The following is a 22,466-nucleotide window of genomic DNA, read 5'->3' as shown; positions in this document are numbered from 1 at the left end:
CTTACGATTTTATATTCAAATGGAGATGAATATAAAACAGAAATGGTATACTTAGAAATTTTAGCTACTTCTTCTAAGTTCCTCTACTCATTTTAAACTGAAATTGTACCAATGAGATGCTTGTCTGTCCTCTATCACTCGCATAGTGATAAAGGACCAGACAAGCATAGTGACTAATGATAGGGATAAAAATCCTATTTAAAATTTGGGAAAGAGATCGCTGATTGGGCTTCTAGAGTTTGCACACGTGTACTGGCCAATGGAAGTATGCACGCAAGCATTGCCCTAGGCGGGATTTCCATCTTTCCATGGGGCAGTACGGTACTTTCATACTCTTCTATGTCTAGGCGCAGGAGCCATGCAGGACACACGGCCAGGTACCATTTTTTTACCCATAAATTTTAAAATCCTGCTTCAAAGCTACAACTTCCTAAATACAGGCTAGGCCAAGGTACCCGTACACCTGCCGCAACCCAAACTCAAATTTGGGCCTTAAACTTATATCGCGCTGGCCTGGCCCAGCCCGGCCCAGCCCAATAACTTCCACCGTCACACACATTATTAATTTTGGATCGTACCCCCCAAAAAAAAAAAAAAAAGGATATGTCGGAAAACGACGATACCTCTCTTCTCTGCGACTCTTACACTAATATTAAAGCTGCAACGGTTCCAGTTTCAGACTTGATCACCTGAGAGAGAGAGAAGGCCGAGCTACAGAGAAGAAATAGGAGTTGGAGAATTTCTTAGATTGATATAAGCGAAACAAGAAGCGAAAGAGAAAGAGAAGAGAAGGTATCAATGGCGGGTTATGGGATCTCGGCGGCATTTGATTCGAAGACAGTGCAGCTGATCTTCCTAACACTTCTTGTCATGGTGGGTTCTTTCTACACGGGCACCCTCTTCGGTATCAACAACGCTGCATACGTCCGTCAAGCATCCTCTCCTTCCTCCCATAACTCCTCTGGTACTCTTTCGTTTACATTCAATGCTGGTTTTTTATTTGCTCAATTTGGAAACTGTAAAATTGGTGGAAACTGGAAAGGGTCTTCGATCTTTAACAGTATAGAGAATGGGGGACAAATTTCTTTACTATTTTTTAGGTAGAATCAAACAAATTTGTCTTAATGAAGGAATTTTCGCTGATGCGACGGAGGTGGAGCTAAATTGCATTAGAAAGTGCTCTCTTCTTGCAATGTGATATTCTGGTACAGTCTTGCCAGCTTACTAGTTGATCTGGGTCTGCTGGAGGGTAGTGAACTATGGACTTCTTGAGTTAGTTTCAGTTATAGAATTAATGCTTATTAAGCCTTTTGCGTGGGCAGAAGTTTTTATTGGAAATCGGCTGATGACCTGTTTTGTAGAAAGCAAATTTGGATGCAATATACCATCTCAGTTACAATCAAGTAATTAAAAGGGTAAAGATGTAGCACAAAGACTTTGAATTCAGTACAAGGTCCATGCAAAGGAACAAATAAATCCACACAAATATCATGAATTAAAAATATGTTAAAAAGGTGTCTTACAACGTTTCTCAGACAGAGAGTAGATAGGCACTACTTTTGGCTAGAAAATTCACTAAACCATTTGTTCAACTTGGCATCCAATAGAGTAGATAGGCAATGTGGTATTCAACGCATGCATACATCTGATGTCATGTAAAATATCTGCAGTCTATTACTCTTATTCTGGACCAAATGGTTCATAATACAAAATCACCTTTCGCAATTATCCATATCAAAGAGTAGGATACCTTAGGATCCAAACAAGAGGGATTCTCTGCGTCACTGAAATATCTGATGCCTGGTAGACCCCAATAAGCAAAGAGACCCACCCCGATCTATACCAAAGGATTCAGTGCCTCGAGGTCCTGAGTTTCTCATTCAATTTCCATCAAAGAGAAGTTTGATAAAATTTGGCTCTGCTTAGACCAACTATAGACTATTTACAAAGATAAGGGATAGGTTTGCCCTACAATGAACCAATCTCTCAGAAAACTTTCCATGGAAGTGCTTCTGAAAGCACCACCTGCAGGGTCCAGTGAGAGATGCTGACAATAATCTTGTCAACGGTATCTTGACATGGCAATCATGGCCTTGGAAGTGTCTAGCACTTTTTTCTTTCCAAAATAGCTGGGCAACTGCAGTCTTTCGGAATTCTCAACTGCTCTAGGCTAATCTTGATGTTCAGAGAATGGAGCCGACAGAGTAACCTGCCTACTATGTAAGTTCCAAAGCAATCCAGCTCTTTGACTTTTGCCAGATTTGTTTATTACAAAATGGCATCTGGCAGATTGTCAGTAGATTTCTTATAAGGTAAGGCCATCTTGACGTAATAGTTCCTTGTATTTCGTATTGTTCGCTTTCACTAGTTTAGTCTTTTATAGTTTGTATCTTGAAGGGGTTTCATGGTTAGGAGAGTATATATTTTTGTCACAAGTTGTAGAGGTGGCTGAGATTGTGACCTTATATTACTTGCTCGATAGTTGGGTAATAAAGTTTTTAGCTTTGCTATTGCATATATATTATAGATCTGTGGGAGCAAGGGTCTGGGTGCAGCCAAGACTCTCCTCTAGGGGTACAACCAAAAATAAAGATGGTTTTACAAGGTAATAAGGTTGGGAACCTTCTGCTAGACAAGAGAAAGAAAGCCCGTTCCTGCGGGTTGGGTTGGTCTGGTTCAGTTCTGAACCAGTTCTCTGGTTTAGGCCTGGCATGTGTACTGTTCACGTGTTACTATTCATGCCAGATTCTGTTTGGATTTTATTTCATAATTTTATTATTATATTGTAATAGTTCGGCTCAATTAGTAGGCTCCTATAAATCCTCTCTTGTTTAGGTTAGTTTTGTTAAGATGTGTAACTTGTGTACCGTGGGGGTACATATTTTGGTAAGTGTGTACATAACACGATAGGGGGGAATGTCCCCATCATGGTATGTCTTGGGCAGTAAGTTTAGTTAGTTAGGTACTTTTATCTTAATAAAAAGAAATATGACCGACAGTGGTTCGAATGTATATACAACGGAATTTTTTTAAATATTTCAACCTATTAGATAGTGCCCAACTATTTCATGATAGGTACGCACTAGTTTAAAGTTACCATGGTGTCAACCTTCAGATTTCTGTTTATCTGAGGTGTCTCTTCCTTCTCAAAAAGGGGGATGGGACCGGGCCCCAAAAGAGTACTATTATTATAGTCTTTCATTGTCTTTTCTTTCTCTTTTGTCTATCTAATTAGTAGGTTCCCATCCTATGTTCCGTGGGGGTACATATTTTGGAATGTGTGTACATTACACAATAGGGGGGGGGGGGGAACTTCCCCATCATATTATGTCTTGGGCAGTAATTTTAGTTAGTTAGTACTTTTATCTTATCTTTTGTTTCCTAGATAGACTTCTACTACAGCTAAGACTCTTAGCCTTTGTGTAATTGGTTTTCTATTATTATACGATTAAAGGGACTGCCAGGACAATCAACTCTGCTGTCTTTGGCAGCGTTGTCCTTTTCTGATGTGCATCGGCTGACTAAAACCAGCCACAGGTGTAGGAATTCTTCCCGACCCCAGCATTAAGGTACGTGTAGGGATTCCCCTACACCAGCACTAAATCATGGGCTTAGGTTAGGGTTTAATTAGATTTTTATTTGGTCTTTTAATTATTTTTTTATTTTTAAATTGAGTTGTAATCCTAGTTAGGATTCCTAGTTTAAGTTTGAATCCTAGTTGGGAGTCCTAGTCCTATTTTGAGTCCTAATTTGAGTTTGCTTTTCTATTTAGCCATAAGGCAAGAGCTCCAGTTGAGCCCCCATGATTTGATGAATAAAGAAGCTTTGGAGTTTGCAAAATGTTGTCCTGAGATAGGCTGTGAGCTGAGATAGCCATCCCCACTCCATTCATCGATCTCCATTCAAGCTCCAGTTGTACTCTAGTCGATTCTTGAAGGAACATTCTCAGCTGCTAGAAATTCTCTGCAAGGGTCAAGAATAATTTCAGACAACAAGTAAGTGCATCATCCTCAACCCAAACCCTTCTTCTAATCCTCTAAACCAAACCCTAGTATCCCCTCCATCTCTGGACATCATTCACATAACCTAAATTCTGCCCAGACCAAACCAGCCATCAAAATTCTTCCTTTTTTGGATTGAACTCTCCTCTCACCATAAGGAAAACTCGATCCAGGTATCAGCCCTAGGTGACCATCCTAAACCCTAGATTCCCACTTCTTCCACTTTTCAAAATCCAGAAAACCTAAACCTAACCTGCTGCCCATTCAAGTTTGCATACCTAACTCCATTAAAACTTAACGCGACCTTCATGATAGACTCCCCTACTTCAACTTGACCTAACCCTATCATCAAACCCTAGACCCAACTAAACCCTAACCCTAATTTGACTAAATCACCTATCTTGACCTAGCCAAACTACCCTATTCATAGCAGATTCTGGTTATTGGCTTCTAGTTGGATCATTTCCAATCTAGAACTACATTATTTTCCTTCTTCCTCCATCATCTGCTTCTTGCTCTCTAATCTTCAAGCTCTCATATAGACTGTTTATTGCAAATAACCGCTTGGTCGGTTGGTTGGTGGCTTGCCGGTTGGAGTGCTTGCCCCCAAGTTGGTCAAGGGATCGACTCTCCTGGTTTGCATATTGTGCCAAAAAAAGGCACCCCCTCCCCCTCTCCCCCTTGGTAGTTGTAGGTTTCTGTTGGCTTGTCTTAGCCTTCCCTTTGTAGCTTAGTTTAGGATAGACCAGAAAAAAAAAAAAGAAGAAAAAAGAGACTGGTTATTGATTTATGTTCTGTCTCATGGTATCAGAGCTATTTCAATAATCAGTGTGTATGCTTGATTCTAGTTTTGGTCGTCTAAACAGTTTCTTGTTCGTGAGTTGTGGCACCCTATGCTGCCTTATATGTATCTTACGCCCTAGTTAATGCTGTTATAATAACAAACTAGGGTCTCTGTTATCTATTCTTTGATTATCATGGAGTGCTTTGTCCATTGAAGACAGTTCTTTTTGTTTCTACAAACCTGTGGCAGATTCTAGAGATTCTTTTTTGTAATTCAAATTACTTCGTATCAGGCCATTGAATTCCTCTCAAGTTTTGAAGGTTGATTCACCCTGCACAGGAGCCCACTCGATTCCAGTTTGAAGTTGATCCGATTTGCTTGATCTTCAGGAATTACAGTTCTCCTTCACTCCATGCCACACTCTGTTTTGGGGTATTTTTCAGATCTGAAGAATCTGAAAATTACCTATCTGTCCAGCAGATCTTGTTGATTTTTTGAGGCATTGTTCTACCAAGACAATGTCCAGATCACCGCTATCAAACTCAATGGAGTTGATAATTATTTGCAATGGGCTCAGGCTGTTAAAGTCTATATTAATGCCAAAGGAAAGTTGGAAGTATCTTCAGTGTGCTCCTCCTTGTGCTGATTCTGAAGTTCCTTCTGAGATAAAAGCCCATGAGGAATGGATGCGGGAGAATGACACCCTACTTATATGGTTATGCAACAGCATTGATTAGGCTATTGCAGCCAATGTGATGTTCCACCTCACTGCCAATTGCCAAAGGAGTGTGGGATGACTTGAAGCGAACCTTCTCCTAAGAGAAGAATATATCCTGGGTTTATGATTTATATGATTAATTGTTTACTTTCTAGCAGGAGGACAGGTCCTTGAATGAGTGCTTCAATGCCTTTACGGGTATCCAAGAGGAGCTGAATATTCATTAGCCTTTTACTACTAGTCTGGAACAGTTACAACTTCAGCGGGAAGAGTTCTATGTTGCAAAATTTATGGCCGGATTAAATCCGGATTATCAGTTTGTTAAGAGTCAGTTGCTTGCAGGGGAAAATGTGTCTGTACTTAATGGGTCTTTTACATGTCTTCAATATATATTGTTACTCCTTCCAGAGCTGAAACCTCACCCCCTCCTAATGAGAATTCTGCTTTTGTTGCTGGCCATGGTCCAGGTCACCCTCTCTTAAAAGGAATTATGCTTTTGTTACTAGCCATGGTTGAGGTTTTGGCCTCTCTGGGAGAGGGCATGGCCATGGTGGCAGAGGTACAGGTGGACAACAGAGGTTTTGGTAAGCCCAATCATACAATTGATACTTGTTGGGCTTAACATGTCGACCAGAGTTGGTTCCACTGTTGGCTAATACTGTTGTGGCTGATGGTAATACTATGAAGGTGTCCTTTGGTGACATCAATATTGCATCCTCATCTGGAGTTTTTTCATCAGGTTCTGTGTCTTGAGATGATGATAGCCATTTATTAGAAGTTCTCTAGAATCTTCAGCCATCCATTGATGCTTCTTCATCCACAACCGCTCTGCCCACATAGCCAATTTGATGTTTTCATTAAAGTTTTTTGTTCCGATAATGCACTTGAATATACTTAGCATAAAATTTCTGCATTTTGTTCCGCTCATGGTATGATTGATCAAACGAGCTATTCTTATACCCCCCAACAAAATGGGGTCATTGAATAGAAAAACATATATTTATTGGAGATTGCTTGGTCTCTCATGATCCATATGCATGTTCATAAACATCTTTTATGTGATGCTATTCTCACCACATGTTGTTTGATAAACCGAATGCCTCCTGTTCTCGATAACTGTTCATCCTTATCTATTGGGTTTCCAAAATCTCCTTTGTTTTTCATACAGCCCAGGGTTTTTGGCTGTGTTTGCTTTGCTTATATTTTACAACCTGAAATAGATAAATTGCCTCTCAGGGTTGTAAAATGTGTTTTCTGTAGTCATTCTAGAACACAGAAAGGTTAGAAATGTTATGATCCGATTATGCATCAACAAATTGTCACTGCCGATGTTACTTTCTTTGAGCAACTGCATGCCCCATATTTTTCACCTCCTGTGTCTAGCTCTGCTCTTGATGCTGATAATACTTGTGCATTATAGTTGAAATCTAAAGACTACAAGAGAACAAACAAGAGAGAAAGAGAGAAAGATGTGGGTAGAAGGTTGAAGGAGAGAGAGAGAGATTGTGGTAGAATGTTGTGTGTTAGAGAACGTTCTCTACCAAACCTATATTACTTCACTAACATAATTTATGGAATTACATACAACTCCCTAGGGAGGTGAAAAGTAAAAAAGGACAAGTAAGACAATAAGTAATTAGACTAGTTCCCAAAGTACCCTTAATACATAACTCTAACAGTCCCTCTCACGTTGGAGAATAAATGTCATACATTCCTATCTTGCACAACAGAGCACTAAACTGATGATGAATGAGCCCCTTTGTGAAGATATTTGCCAATTGGTCACCAGTCCTTACAAAAGGGGTGAACATATAGCCAGAGTCAATCTTCTCCTTGATGAAGTGTCTATCCACCTCTATGTGCTTTGTTCTATCATGTTGCACATGATTGTGAGCAATACTTATAGCAGTCTTGTTATCACAAGAGGCACATAGGTGCCCAATATCAAATCCTAGCTCTTAGACTAGCCTTCTCAACCATAAGATCTCACATACTCCGTGAGCCATAGCTCTAAATTCTGCCTTTGCACTGGATCGAGCCACAACTGGTTGCTTTTTACTCCTCCATGTGATCATATTATCACCCACAAATGTATAATAGCCAGATGTAGATTGCCTATCAGAAACTGAACTAGCCCAATCAGCATCAACGTAACCTTCAATTCTCAAATGGTTGTGCTTGGCATATAGAAGACCTTTTCTTGGGGAGGACTTCAAGTATCTGAGGATCCGGTATACAGCATTCAAGTGCCCACTCTTGGGGGCATGCAAAAACTGACTCACCACCCCAACAACATAGGTGATAATTGGGCGAGTCAAAGAGAGACAAATCAACTTCCCTACAAGCCTTTGATATTTCCCTGCATCAACAAGGGAAGGTACACAGTCTTCTCCTAGTTTATGATTGTGAAAGATCCTATTGTGATGAAAGTTGTTCCATATCATGAGTTCATTATTCCTCACATGTCCAGACATGGACATTCAGTCGAAGCTTCATATTTTGAATTTTGTTTAAGTTGCAGACAAGGAGATGCAAGCACCGATTGTAGTGTTCTTATTCTTACCCTTCTACAAAACTTGAGGACAAGTTTTTTTGAACCATAGGATAATTGATGTAGTAATGATGTGGTATCTTGCTAGAAAGGAGAAAGAAAGCCAGTTCCTGCAGGTTGGGTTGGCCTGGTGCAATTCTAAACCAGTTTTCTGGTTAAGGCCTAGCATGTGTACTGTTTATGGGTTATTGTTCATGCCAGATTCTGTTTGGATTTTATTTCTTTATTATATGTTGAAGTACTGTTCATGTGGCTGTTCACGTGAACAGTGACGTGAACAGTGATTTAAACTCCTAGTTCTATTTTGAGTTATTTACTTCCCTTGTTTTTAGTTTCCTATTTTCCTTTTGTTTCCTATTTTACTTTTGAGTTTGAGATGTGAAATTAAAAGAGGCAAAATAAAATAGGATGAGGGGAGGGGAATAGAGATAGAAAGAGTAGAAGGTCAGAGAGGAAGCTAGAAGGGAAGAGGGGGAGCGGAAGAATGCCTAAGAGAAGAGAGGAGCTTCTCTTATATAAAGGTCGGATTTCAAACAATTTTATAAAATCCGAATCTTTGTTGGCGTGGGGGTGACGTCAATGAATAGTGACGTGAGCAGTGACGTAGGGCGGCGATCAATGTTCATAGGTCCATGGTGACGTAAGCAGTGACGTAGGGCGGCGAGCACTGTTCATGGGTCCATGGTGACGTAAGTAGACGTCGGCTGGGGTCCGCAGTTAATCAGACTCAAGGTTGATGTCGGAATCGACACAGCGGGCTGGAGGAGGTTCTCGGTGGTCACTTGTTCAACAAGTTCATGGGCAGCCATTTCTTCCAGGGCTTCTTCGACTTCGGCAAGGAGAGTAGCTGGGACATCTAACAGAGTGAGTGTCTGCAGATTCTGGACTAACTCAAAGGAGGTGGTAGCAATTTCGTCAGGGATCTCGTAATCCATAAGAAATTGGGTGACAAAGATTCGCCGGCCGTCGGAGACAAGATAACGGTACTTGGAGCAGCCGTTGGGGAAGATGAGTGTCAATGCTTCTTTGTGTAGAACAATGAGGGACTGTTTGTACAGCTGATCAGCATGGATGAAGTGGTTGGCAATGGTGGCTGCTTCGTCTTCATCGGTGATGAGAGCCGGTTCCTGAACTGTGTAACAGGACGTTGGTTGGAGGTGCCAAATCTGATATGGCTGGTAGAAGCGTTCTCTATGTCGCCATCCCAAAGTACTGGTAATGTTGAATTCGAGTCCACCTGAGAATCTCCAATTGGCAGTAGCATGAACGACCATTGTTCTGATCATCATGGGCAATTGGTCGAGGACAGAGGTGCAGTCACTAGAGAAGACTAGTTGACCAACGAGTCCCCATTCAACAACAGGAATACTCCAGGGTTCGTGTCCAGGGTAAAAGATCAGACGATGCTGTTGATGATGTGTTCTCATTATATTTTTTGGGAATTCCAGCATAAAGCTTTTGTAGTGCTGGTACTGTTCTTCGTTACAATGGCTTTGTATCATTGGGAAGATTTCAGGGGGAAGTACCAACAGCTTTTAGATATAAGCAAATTTTTCTGATTTTATAGAAGAGGGGATCTTTAAGATGATCTTCAATGCATTCAGAAATCTGAAGAAAGCTTTGTACTTTTTCAGGGGAAGTAACATCGTCCCAATCAATTTGTTTAATTGAGTCGAGTACAATGGTTTGCAAGTTCAGTTGTTTCTGATAAAAGAAACCAAGGGTTTTAGAAAAGGTGGTAAGCGTAGTCCAGAAGGGTTTCTTTTGTCCGGCTAACTGTGTCTTCCACAAAATGTTAATGTGATGATACCATTTGGTAGGTACACCATCATGTTTTAAAGAAATCAGTAGTGTTTGTCACTGACTGACCAAAAGAGGATGGAGCAATAGCCGTTGGTAGTTGTTGTACTACTTGTGAATAGCTGGCTGGGGTCATGCTCCATAAATAGTAAGGATCCTGACTATCCTGATTTTGACTATTTCCGGGAAAGAAATAGGGACTAAAAGGTTGATAGGGGGAAGGGGTGAATTCGGTTGTGGTGACCGGAATTCGTGTGTAGCTAGGAGCATGCCTTTGGGTAGGAGATGCTGCTGCTGCTGTCTGGGGTTCTCGTATGAGGATACCACCAGGACGAGGGGTAGGGAGTAAGCCTGGGGTAGCTTTTTTGAGAGTGTGATGTGGTGTCGCAGGTGCTTTACCTTTTCCTTTATCCGGAGGACGGCGCGGATTCATCTCTGCTAAGATAATCAGCAAGAAAATTGTCAGTTCCCTTAATATGTACAATTTCATAAGAATATTGATTAATGGTGTTGTACCAATTAATTCTTCGGGAATTAGTTTCCTTTTGTTTAGTTTTGAGAAAATCTCTCACTGCCTGGTTATCAGTGCGAATAAGAAATTTCTCGGGGAGGAGGTAAATCCGAAATCGTTGGATAGCATTAACGATTGCTAGGATTTCCTTTTCATAAATCATATAGTTAATTTGAGCAGGGGTGAATTTGCCGGAGTTGTATCCGCAAATTTGCTCATCTGAGGGATTTTTAAGAGGGCGTGCTTTTAATACACATCCCCAATGTTCATTGCTAGCATCAGTTTCAAGAATTAAGAGATCACCAGCATGGGACAAGATTTTTGTATCTCATCTTTAATTAGTTGGACTGCCTGTGTGTCAGCTTGAGTCCAGGTAAAAACTACATCTTTTTGTAATTTAGTTAAAAGAAGTTTTTCTTTGGTAGAAAGATCTTTGATGTAATTACGACTGTAATTAAGGATTCTAAGAAACTGCTGAAGGTGTTTCTTATCTGTAAGGGTGGTAGGAAAATCCTTAATTTTTGTAAGAATGTGATCTTGGAGTTGGAGTCCATGATCAGTTAAGACTAATCCAAAAAATTCGATTTGAGGTTTCTCTAATTCGATTTTGGTAGGAGAAAGAATTATTCCATGTTGTAGGAATAGGCTTCCAATGATGCGGAGATGCTTAGTGTGCTCTTCGCTGGTTTTGGAAAAGACAAGAATGTCGTTAATGTAAGCAACACAAAAGGGGAGGTTGCCAAAGATAGAATCAATCCATCGTTGGAAGATTTGTGGTGCAGTACAGAGGCCGAAAGGCATAACCTTCCATTGAAAATGGCGGTTAAAGGGTGTGGAAAAAGTTGTTAGAGGTTTGGATTCCTCAGTTAGCTTAATTTGCCAGAAACCGGATTTACAGTCAAATTTACTGTAAATTTTGGCATCTTTAGCTCGGTGAATAAGGACATCTTTTTGTGGAATGAAGTATCCATCGAAAATAATGTTCTGGTTTAAACGTTTGTAGTTTATAACCATACGAGCTTTACCGCGCTTAATTTTCGCATGATTGCGTACCATAAAAGCGGGACAAGAGTGTGGACTAGTAGAGGGTTCTATGAGTCCGAGGTTAAGTAACTCAGGGATCTGTTTGTCAAATTCTTCAATATCGGCTTTCAGATAGAGAATAGGTTTGACACGGATAATCTTGTGTGGATTATCTAATTGGATAGAACAAAAACGTGGGCTTTAATCCCACCATAAGAGGGGAAAATTACTAAAGTTGGGCTTTAGAAGGGTAAGAAGCCAATGTTCTTGTTCTTCAGTAGTGACGTTAATTGGTTCTTGGGTAAAACCATTATCACATTGAGAAGAGTGAGATGTGAGTAATTTTAACTCAACAGGGCCAGTAGGGTGTTGGATCTGAAAAATACGAGGGAGAATGGTGATTGGCATATATTTAAAAAGAAAATTTGTTCCTAAGATAAAATCACCATGCATGTTAGGAAAACAAGTAATTTTGGGAATAAGAAAATCTTTGTTTCCTAAGCTAATTGGGACGTTTAGAGCTTTGTACTCTAAGGTGGTCAATGGTCCGGAAATGCCACTGAAGTAGGCTGGTACGTCCATTTTTTGCCAGTAATGGCCAGGTATTGCATTGTGTTTGCAAATACAACTGGTGGCTCCGGTGTCCATAAGGATATCAAGGGTATAAGGCTTGAATCCGGGAAAAGAGAAATGTCCTTGGACATAAGTGTATTTTTTCGGACTTTGGTGTGTCTGAAAAATAATATCGGAATCTTTAGAGATGTAATGGTTAAATATAGAAATGACAGCGACTGAATCGTTGTCTCTATCAGATCTTTCTGAAGGAGGATAATCTTGAGGTAGGGGTCCTTTATAGAAACGGGGGTTGATATAGGAAGGCAGATAGGTTGGGTTCTTAGAGATTGAGGAGGGTTGTGCTACTGTGGTTCGAGAAGAAGTTGAACCTTGGCTAGACACAGAGGGTCTATTAGCCGGTAGCATGCTAGGGGCAGGTGTTCGTCTCTTAAAGTAAAGATTATTACCTGAAGATTGAAGTTCAAACGTTGGTGCTTGTTCTGCACGGATATTTTGAGGAGTGTCTAAAATATCAGTAATTAACCATTCACTAGGTAATTTAATATCATGCCAATTTAGCACTCGAGGTTGTATCTCATGCTCAAAAGGTCGCGGTTCAAAGAGTTCCACGAACTTTTTATCAGGCGGGGGCAATAGTTTAGTAGAGGTAACGTTAGTTAACTCATGTAAACATTTCCAACTAACTGCAAGATTATGACAGTCAGCTTTCATGCTGGTCCATTGGGTTTTTATCTTCAAAACCACAGAATCACAAAGATTAGGGTCATGAATGGAGATAAAGAAATTGGGTTTAAGTTTGAACCAAACCGAACCATTAACCAGGTTGGATTCGATTCCACCAATAAGAGCGTTGAGTGGCTCTTGAAGGAATCTTTTATCGAAAATGGCAACAACAACAGGGGTGTCGATACCTTGTCGAAAAAGAGCAGTGAGTTCAACCTGTATGAGACCAATGTGTATGTATCTCAGTTTAGGATGTTTTTTAACCAATCGTTTGATTTGGTCAGGGTTGAATAAAGAAATTTCAAGACTAGCGTCATCAGTAGACTGGGCAGTGGTATTACCACAAGCTTGGTCAAAATAACGCCGAGACCAGAGATTACTAAGCTTGGATAGCTTGTAAACCTCATCTTGAGTAACCTCTTTTATTTTATTAAAGAGATTAGGGTCAAAAGAAACGTCTTCTCTCACAAGGTCTTTGAGAGCGACAGATTCGAGTTCAGAGGCCGAAATAGGCGAGATCTCAATAGGGGTAGATGAGTTTGCAGGAGGGGGTTCCTGTGTCTCATTTTCCATAAAAATAAAATCAGACTCGTCATCAGACGTTTGGTCGTCAGATTCAGAGACTAACTCATAAAGAAGTTCAGTGGGGTCTGAAACTTCAGAATAGAATAATACCTCATAATTGAATTCATCTAAGTAACGAATCATTTTACGGGCATTCTTGGTTTTGTTGGGACATTCATTGGCAAAATGGCCCTTTTCATTACACAAATAACAGGTGCAATTGGACTTATCACGCGTTGATTTTGTTAAGGGGGTTTTTTCCTAACAAAGCGTTTATGGGTAAATGACTTCTTAGGTCGGGAGGGAAAGTCCTTGGAATTAAAAGATTTCCATCGATACCGTTTGGTATTTTTGGACTTAGATTTTTGTTTGTGAGAACGATGATGAATTGGTTTTGTACCGAATTCAAATTCGTTATTGAGCAGATCTTTACACAGACAGGGAGAGATCTTGTGTTTAATAGCCTTGGCTGCTCGGGCTTTAAGGCAATGATCTAGAATATGCTTGAAAACAAAATTAATTCTATTTCCAAGTGTATCAGCGCTTTTGGAGTCGTTGATAAAAGCTGGATAAGTAGAATGGCATAATTCATCCCAAGGTGGGGGTAACTTTGGGAAAAATTGGTCTTTCCAATAAGCAGATTTTGAGCTATCTAGCATTTGGTAAAGGCTCATATACTTTTTAGAAAAAGCTTCAAATTCAAGAAGATTGTTAAGCTTAATCTTGGTTAAGTTAAAACTGACATCTTCTGCAAGCTTGTCAGGAGAGTGAAAACCACAAAATTCAGATTTAATGATTTTCGTAAATTCAACCAAAATTTTTTCAAAATTCATCTGGTAGGTCAGCAGTGTAGTCTTGGCTACTTTGTCGTCCTCAGTTTGGTCAAATTTTTTAATAAATTGTAGGACATCGCCTTGTAGTGAACCACTAAGGTATTCCAGGAATTTGTCTGCATGCCAAGTAGATTTATATGTTGCAATAAGAATGGCAAAAGTTTGTGCCCATTCATTAATTGCTTTATCATAGTCTTTAATGGCTATGTTGGTCAGGTCAAGGTATGTTCCACCTGAAGCTAAACCATACTTATGAAGGTCATCTTTACGGGTATAGAAACCCTCTGTTTCCGTGGCGAAAACAGTGTCGTGACCAAAAGATTCGCGTTGGCCTGTCTGAGGTTGGAAATCCTCATCAGTGTCCAGATGGTCATTGTTGTCCATCTTACGCTTGGAACTTTCACCAACAGTGGGGGTACTGTGGGGAAGAGCTTCGGATTCTGAGTCAGAAGAAGAAGAAGAAGATGATGATGATGATGATGATTCTGAGGCGTTGAGAACCAGATCTTCGTCATCAGAAAAGAGAACAAAGTTGTGTGCGACAAAACTCTGTTGGTTGTCAACATAGAATTGTTGCATCATCCTGAAGAGGCGGTCTTGGTCCGTTGGGTTTGTAGTCGTTTTATAACGATCCTTCCAATGGTCCATGATTTCTTTGAGGTAAAGAAAATCATCCGAAACAGGGTGTTCGTCGGAGTTATCTTCAGTAAGAGTGCTAATAACAAGGAAAGTTTCCTGGGGAGGGGGTGCAGGGGGTGTGATCGGTCGGTTGTCAACCAGATCGGATAGGAGAGTGAGAGTATTATCTAATTTTTTTGATATTTTTTCTTGATTATCTAATGACATATCAATAAGAAAATTAAGAGCGCCACTGACATCGCCTGGTAGTGCATGTGTGCCATGTAGGTAAGGGAGGGATGGATCACCATAACAAGGGGGAGCAAAAGCCATAATAGTGATTGTTAATAAAAGGATAATTTCCTGGGGGCTAAACCTTCTATAATTATGTTATTATAAATAAAGTGGTGTGTGAGAGGCTGGATATTCATTCTGTTCCAGATTTCCTCTCTTTTCTCTTCTTCATTCTCGATCTCTCTTCTTCTCTGCTGCTCAATTTTACTTCAGTTTAGTTACATGGTATCAGAGCTTCTCTCTTGAGGAGATTTGCTGCCCTGCGATTCAGTTTGAAGGTGATTACAAGTTTCACGTGTTGGGAGCAGCGCCCTATGCTGCCTGTGTGTGATTAAGCCCTAGTTAGATGAATACGTAAGGACAACTAGGGTATTGATCTGTTCTTCTCCACGCATGGAGTTCTCTCTGGCATTCTGGTTTTGTTCCTGCACCTGCGATACAGTTTATTGAGGATTCTATGCATCTGCGATTCAGATTTTTGAAGTTTTTTATGCATCTTCTATTCTGATTTTGAAGATCAGAAAGGTTTTCTGTGTTTCAGAGGTTGATTTCAACTCAATCTGTTCGGTGTGTGTGTTTACTACTTCGATTGGTCTGTTTCTATCTGATCTGAGCCTCCAACTATTCCAGACTTCAGCGGCTCATTACTCCATGACGATCTGAGCCTCCAACTAAGGACACATCTGCCCTCTTCACGACTAGCCGTGGACGAGGTTCAAATCGAAGTCGCGGCAGGACAGGTGGTCGTGGACGTGGTGGTGGAGGCCGTGGACAGCAAGGTGACAGACCACCACCATAGTGTACTTTTTGTGGACGCCTCTATCATACTGTCGATCAATGTTGGAACAAACATGGTAAACCTGACTTTGCCAATACTGCACTTTCTGAGGGCCCTTCTGAAAAGGCCATATCGAACGAGCCGGTCACTGCATCCTCTTCAGTATCTGCTCCTGTTTCTCGTGATGAGTATCTTCAACTATTAAAGCGTCTGCAACAACTTGAGCCACCTTCTCACACTGGTGCTTCGTCTTCTGCTACTGTAGCTCATATAGGTACATTTGCTTTTATTTCTACTACTTCTGCTCCTTGGGTTATCGATTCAGGAGCCTCTACTCATATGACAGGTAAATCCTACCTACTTGACAACTCCCATAAGAGCTCCCATCCATCTAAAGTCATTCTTGCGTATGGCTCCTCTACGGATGTGACCTCTTCTAGGACCGTTCATTTTTCTTCCTTTTCCACTTTACAGTCTGTCTTATATGTTCCTAATTTTCCTCTAAGTCTTATGTCTGTTAGTACCCTCACCAAGTCTTTAAATTGTTTTGTTACCTTCTTTCCTTCTTACTGTGTTTTTCAGGATCTCCAGACAAAGTAGACAATTGGTGGAGGGCGTGAGAAGGATGGTCTCTACTACTTTGAAGAATCTTTATCTCCAGTTGTTGCTGCTACATCATCTACTGTTTCTCCCTTGCTATGGGATTACCGATTAGGACATGTCTCCCTTTCTAAGCTTCGCAAAATGGTTCCTAGCTGCAAATCTCTATCTCACATTAAGTGTGAGGCGTGTGAGCTGGGCAAACTTCATCGGACTTCGTTTCCTCTTCGGCCTGTCAATCGTAGTTCATCATTGTTTTCGTTACTTCATTATGATATTTGGGGTCCTTGTCGTATTGATAGTCAGTGTGGTTTTTCTTACTTTGTTACATTTGTGGACGATTTTTCTCGTCTTACTTGGTTATATTTGTTAAAGGACCGATCAGAATTTTTATTTGTGTTCAAACAATTTTATTCTAAAATACAAACTCAATTTGGTACTTCTATTAAAGTTTAGATCTGATAATGCTTTAGAATATGTTCAAAGTGAAATTTCTTCTTTCTGTACGGATCATGGTATGATTCATCAAACTAGTTGTTCCTATACTTCACAACAAAATGGAGTTGCCGAACGCAAAAACCGTGATCTCCTTGATATAGCCCGTTCTCTTATGATCCATATGAATGTCCCTAAATACCTGTGGGGTGATGTAATTCGTACAACTTGTTATTTAATTAACCGTATGCCCTCTAATATTTTGGATGGTATTTCCCCCTTCTCTATTTTATTTCTTGATGACCTCTTTTTTCATATTTCTCCTCGTACTTTTGGCTGTGTTTGTTTTGTCCACAACCTTCGACCCGGACTAGACAAGTTATCTCCTCGTGCTACTAAGTGTGTGTTTTTGGGGTACTCTTGCACACAAAAGGGGTTCCGGTGTTTTGATCCAGTTGCTCGTCAGTATTTTGTTAGTGCCGATGTTACCTTCTTTGAAACTACTCCTTACTTTGGCACTTCTCCTGGTCTTGATAACGCCGATATTTTTCGTGTCCCCTTACCTGTTCCTATTCATACATCTCCACCCTTGCAGGTATATCAGCGGCGCCAGGTGAAGCCGTCTCCCGTAGTACCAGACACTTCTTTGCTTCCGCTCTGCACCTCGACTGCAGCGCCTGAGGATCCTCCTCTACCGCCTACTGACCAGCCCATTGCCCTTCGCAAAGGTATCCGCTCTTGCACTCGGTCTATACTTTGTCCTATTTCTCAGTTTGTTACTGTTTCTCATCTTCCTCCTATCATCCGCCAGTATGCATTGTCTATTAGTTCTCCTGACATTCCCACTAGGTATCAAGATGCTTTACTTCACCCTGGGTGGAAACAGGCCATGGATACTGAGATGGATGCTTTGATGGATTGCAAAACTTGGTCTCTCACTGATTTACCCTTTGGCAAGGAGGTTGTTCGGTGCCGATGGGTCTACACTATTAAATATTTGCCGGATGGTTTGGTTTAGTGGCTTAAGGCCCGATTGGTTGCTAAAGGCTTTACTCAGACCTATGGGGTCGATTACTTTGAGACCTTTTCTCCCGTGGCTCGCCTCACTTCTGTTCGTGTGCTTATTTCCTTGACCACCAATCTGGACTGGCCCTTATTCCAACTTGACATAAAAAATGCTTTTCTCTATGGGACCCTGGATGAGGAGGTCTACATGGAGCAACCTCCAGGTTATGTTGCTCAGGGGGAGGCTTCCACTAAGGTTTGTCGTCTTCACAAGGCTAATTATGGGTTGAAACAATCCCCTCCAGCCTGGTTCGACAAATTTAGCAAAGTGGTTGGTGATTTTGGATTTGTCCAATGTTTTTCAGATCATTCTGTCTTTGTTCGTCATCGTCAGGAGAAGATTGTGGTCTTGGTTGTTATATTGATGACATTATTGTTACTGGAAATGATTCCCAAGGCAGTAGTGATGTTAAAGCTTATCTTCACCGCCATTTTCAAATGAAAGACTTGGGGGAACTCCGATATTTTTTGGGTATTGAAGTTGTTTGTTCTTCCTAGAGTATTAATCTATCTCAGCGAAAGTATGTTCTTGATCTACTGTCTGATACAGGACTCTTAGGGTGTAAACCAGCTAATACCCCTATGGATCCTAACTTGTGATATGGTGTTGATGATGGTGATCCGCGTTCTGATCCACATCAGTATCGTCGACTGGTGGGACAGCTTATATATCTTACTGTGACTCGCCCTGATATCTCCTTCGTGTTGGGGTCATCAAACAATTTATGTCTGAGCCACGACAGGCTCACTGGGATGCAGCTTGCCGTATTGTTCGTTATCTTAAGGGGTCTCCTGGTAAGGGACATATTTATCACAAAAATGGGCACACTTACATAACTGGTTATTTAGACGTTGATTGGGCAGGCTTTGCTAGTGATCGTCGTTCGACGACTAGTTATTGTACGGTTATTGGTGGTAACCTTGTTTGTTGGTGAAGTAAAAAACAAACTACAGTTGCCAGATCTAGTGCTGAGACAGAATATCGGGCTATGGCTCATACAACTTCTGAACTCATGTGGTTGAAGTCCCTTCCGCAAGAATTGGGAATTATTGTGTCATCACCGATGGAGATGTATTGTGATAATCAAGCCGCTATTTACATTGCTAGTAATCCAGTATTTCATGAATGGACAAAGCATGTTGAGGTCGATTGTCGCTTTGTTCGGACTGCTGTGTTACAGAAACTGATCTCTAGTCCATATGTTTCGTCGGCCAATCAACTCGGCGATCTTTTCACCAAAGCTCTATTTCGGCCGGCTTTTGTTTGTGGTTGTACCAAGCTGGGCATGGGCGATATATATGCTCCAGCTTGAGGGGGAGTGTTGAAGTACTGTTCACGTAACATTGTTCACGTGACACTGTTCATATGAACAGTGATTTAAACTCCTAGTTCTATTTTGAGTTATTTACTTCCCTTGTTTTTAGTTTCCTATTTTCCGTTTGTTTCCTATTTTACTTTTGAGTTTGAGATGTGGATTCCTATTTGTTTTAGGAGTCTGCATTCCTAGCTCTTTCATGTAATTATGTTATTATAAATAAAGTGGTGTGTGAGAGGCTGGACATTCATTCTGTTCCAGATTTCTTCTCTTTTCTCTTCTTCATTCTCGATCTCTCTTCTTCTCTACTGCTCAATTTTACTTCAGTTTAGTTACATTATAATTGAGCTAGATTAGGTTCCTAGAAATCCAGTCTTGTTTAGCTCAGTTTCCTTTTAGTTAGTTTCCTTTTTGTTTTATTTCTATTCTTGACTAGTTTCTGTTTTCAGTTTTATAGTCAGTAAAGGGGTGAGCCTCAAATCAAAGAGGTCAATTTGAGAATACACTAACTAGCTACCTAACAAAGCACATATACTCATCAATTGAATCATGATTTACATATAAGGCTCAGGTTTTGGGAGTGGGAGAGTAATTCTGTGTATGGCAATGCTTCTATTCCAAATTAGTATTTCTGAGTTAGAAAAACTTTTTTATGTTTCTGTTCATTTGGAATACTTCTGTACAAAAAAATGTTGTATGGTAAAATTGGAAAAAAAATATTTCTGCCACTAAAAAATAACAAAATCATTTATGGAATGCAAATTATAGATGTGGTGGTGGAGGCGGCGGTGGAAGAGGTGGTGGTGATGGTGGTAGTGGTGGAAGAGGTGGTGGTGATGGTGCCAGTGGGGAGAGGGAGAGAGTCGGGTTTATTGGGCTGGTTTTGTTACAAATTTGTGTTTGTGTGAGACCAAGAATTGTGTTCTTTTTATCCGGTTCATTCCAAAAAAGCACAAAAGCAGACCGGACATCACATACAATGTCTGTTTCGAATTTATCCTCCTCTCCCCCCCCCCCCCCCAAAAAAAAAAAAAAAAAAACACTAAAAACACCAGAACTATTTTATTTGAACGTTTCCATACATACCCTAATTGCCTGTTATTGGACCTGCCATATATATTGTAACATCTATGTATGTATGTATGTATATATATATTGCTTATATATAGCTTGTGAACAATGTGCCCACAGCCTCTTTATTTATAATCAGAGATCAATACAATAAAGGAAATAAAATCACAGCCAAATCACATGTGCAACATGGGCATAATGAACCTGGACACTTTAATGTATCCGGGTCTGGGTTACGGGTAATCCGTGAACATTCAATACTCCCCCTCAAGTTGGTGCACATATATCATGCATGCCCGACATGCTAATTATAGAAGAAAAGGACTTATGACAAAGACTTTTAGTAAGGAAATCTGCTAGTTGATCACTGGACTGCACAAACGAAACACATATAACTCCTTGCCCCAGCTTTTCCTTGATGAAGTGCCTATCAACCTCCACATGTTTGGTACGGTTATGCTGGACTGGGTTGTGTGCTATTCTAATGACAGATTTGCTATCACAGTAGAGACGCATGGGAAGAGTTGTGGGAAGGTATAGGTCATGTAGACCTCCTGTCATCAGGGCAACCAGCCCAGTCAGCATCCGTATATGATTCTACTTGAGTATGGCTGTGAGGAGAATATAAAATTCCTTTTCCTGGTGAAGACTTTAAGTACCTCAAGATTCTGTAGGCAGCCTTCAAATGAGAAGAGTGAGGGTCATGCATATATTGACTAACCAAGCTCACACGGCAAATGCTATGTCAGGTCGAGTATGAGATAAATATATCAACCGACCAACTAATCTTTGATAGCTGCCTTTATCAACTGGATTTCCTTCCTTGCTCTTCAGATGAGTATTAGACTCTAGTGGTAGGTCTGCAGGCTTACATCCTAGCATTCCCATTTCACTGAGCAAATCAAGGGTATACTTTCGTTGACAGAGAGATGCCATGTGCTGAGTAGGCAATCTCAATTCCTAAGAAATATCTAAGTTTCCCTAGATCCTTTACTTCAAATTCAGTCCCCAGGTACTTCTTCAACCTCTTCACTTCTTCAGTATCACTTCCAGTGATCACAATCTCATCAACATAGACAATCAACATTGTGATATGCTGCCCCAATTTCTTTATAAATAATGTGTGATCAGCATTACTTTGTCTGTAGCCGTTTGACACCATAGCTTTGTGAAATCTCCCAAACCAAGCTCTTGGTGATTGCTTCAAGCCATACAATGCTTTCTTCAGATGACAAACTTTTCCCTCAGTCTTTGAAGTAGCAAACTCAGGTGGAATCTCCATGTAGACTTCCTCTTCCAGATCACCAAGGCATTCTTTACGTCTAGTTGCTGAAGTTCCCAGCCTTGGTTAATAGCACGGGAAATTATCACTCTAACTGTATTCATCTTTGCAACTGGGGCGAATGTTTCTTGGTAATCAATGCTGTGGGTTTGTGTAAACCCTTTTACGACTAATCAGGCCTTGTACCTCTCAACAGACCCATCTGCCTTCTGTCTGATGGCAAAGACCCATTTGTAGCCGGCTGGTTTCTTCCCCGGTGGAAGAGATGTCAATTCCCAGGTTTTGTTCTTTCCCAGAGCATTCATTTCCTCATTCATTGCTTCTTTCCACTTCTGTTCGGCAATAGCCTCCTGCCAAGAGTTAGGAATAGAGATTGAGGATAGGGAGGAAACAAATGCTTGAAAGGATGGAGATAGAGAATCATAAGACACAAAATTAGAGATGGGATGTTGAGTACAACTCCTTTTGGATTTCCTAATAGCAATAGGTAAATCAAGACTAGGATCATAGACAGGTTTACCAGAAGTAGAGTTTGGAGCAGGTTGAATAGAACTTGGAGCCGGTAGTACAGTTGGAGGTGGGTCAGTGGTGGTAGTCTTTATGTGCCATGTTCCTCTAGCAAGTGTTTCTTTTTTATAAAGATATTTTCTAGTCTCCCCCTGAATAATAGGCTGCTCCTGAAGCTCCCCCTGATCCTGTTCCTGCTCCTGCGCAGTGATCCCATCTTGAAGCTCTAATTCTGTAGATGGTTCTTCAATAGTTGCAATCTCAGCCTCCAATGGTTCTATGAGAGGAGACACATCTTCACTCCTAGACTCCCCCTGAAGAGGTGTAGTGGGTGAAAAATATGCCTTAGATTCACGAAAAGCAATGTCCATCGTAACAAACATTCGCCGTGTAGGAGGATGGTAGCACTTATAGCC

The 22,466-nt window shown here is 40.7% G+C and overlaps 1 protein-coding gene across 1 annotated transcript in view; it reads left to right on the top strand.

Moving 5' to 3' along the window:
- Window positions 1–730: 730 nt before the first annotated feature.
- The window catches only part of LOC122671809 (probable methyltransferase PMT6), a 79,628-nt gene continuing 57,892 nt past the window's right edge, over window positions 731–22,466 (top strand). The window contains exon 1 of the mRNA XM_043869256.1: window positions 731–964. Within this exon, the coding sequence (XP_043725191.1) occupies window positions 799–964 (166 nt within the window). The 5' untranslated portion in view covers window positions 731–798. The remainder of the gene's footprint in view (window positions 965–22,466) is intronic.

This window comes from Telopea speciosissima, chromosome 8 (assembly GCF_018873765.1).
Source record: "Telopea speciosissima isolate NSW1024214 ecotype Mountain lineage chromosome 8, Tspe_v1, whole genome shotgun sequence".
In the NCBI taxonomy this organism is placed as follows: Eukaryota; Viridiplantae; Streptophyta; class Magnoliopsida; order Proteales; family Proteaceae; genus Telopea; species Telopea speciosissima.
Note: the sequence above shows the minus strand (reverse complement) of the source record. Positions and strands in the feature narration are given on the sequence as shown.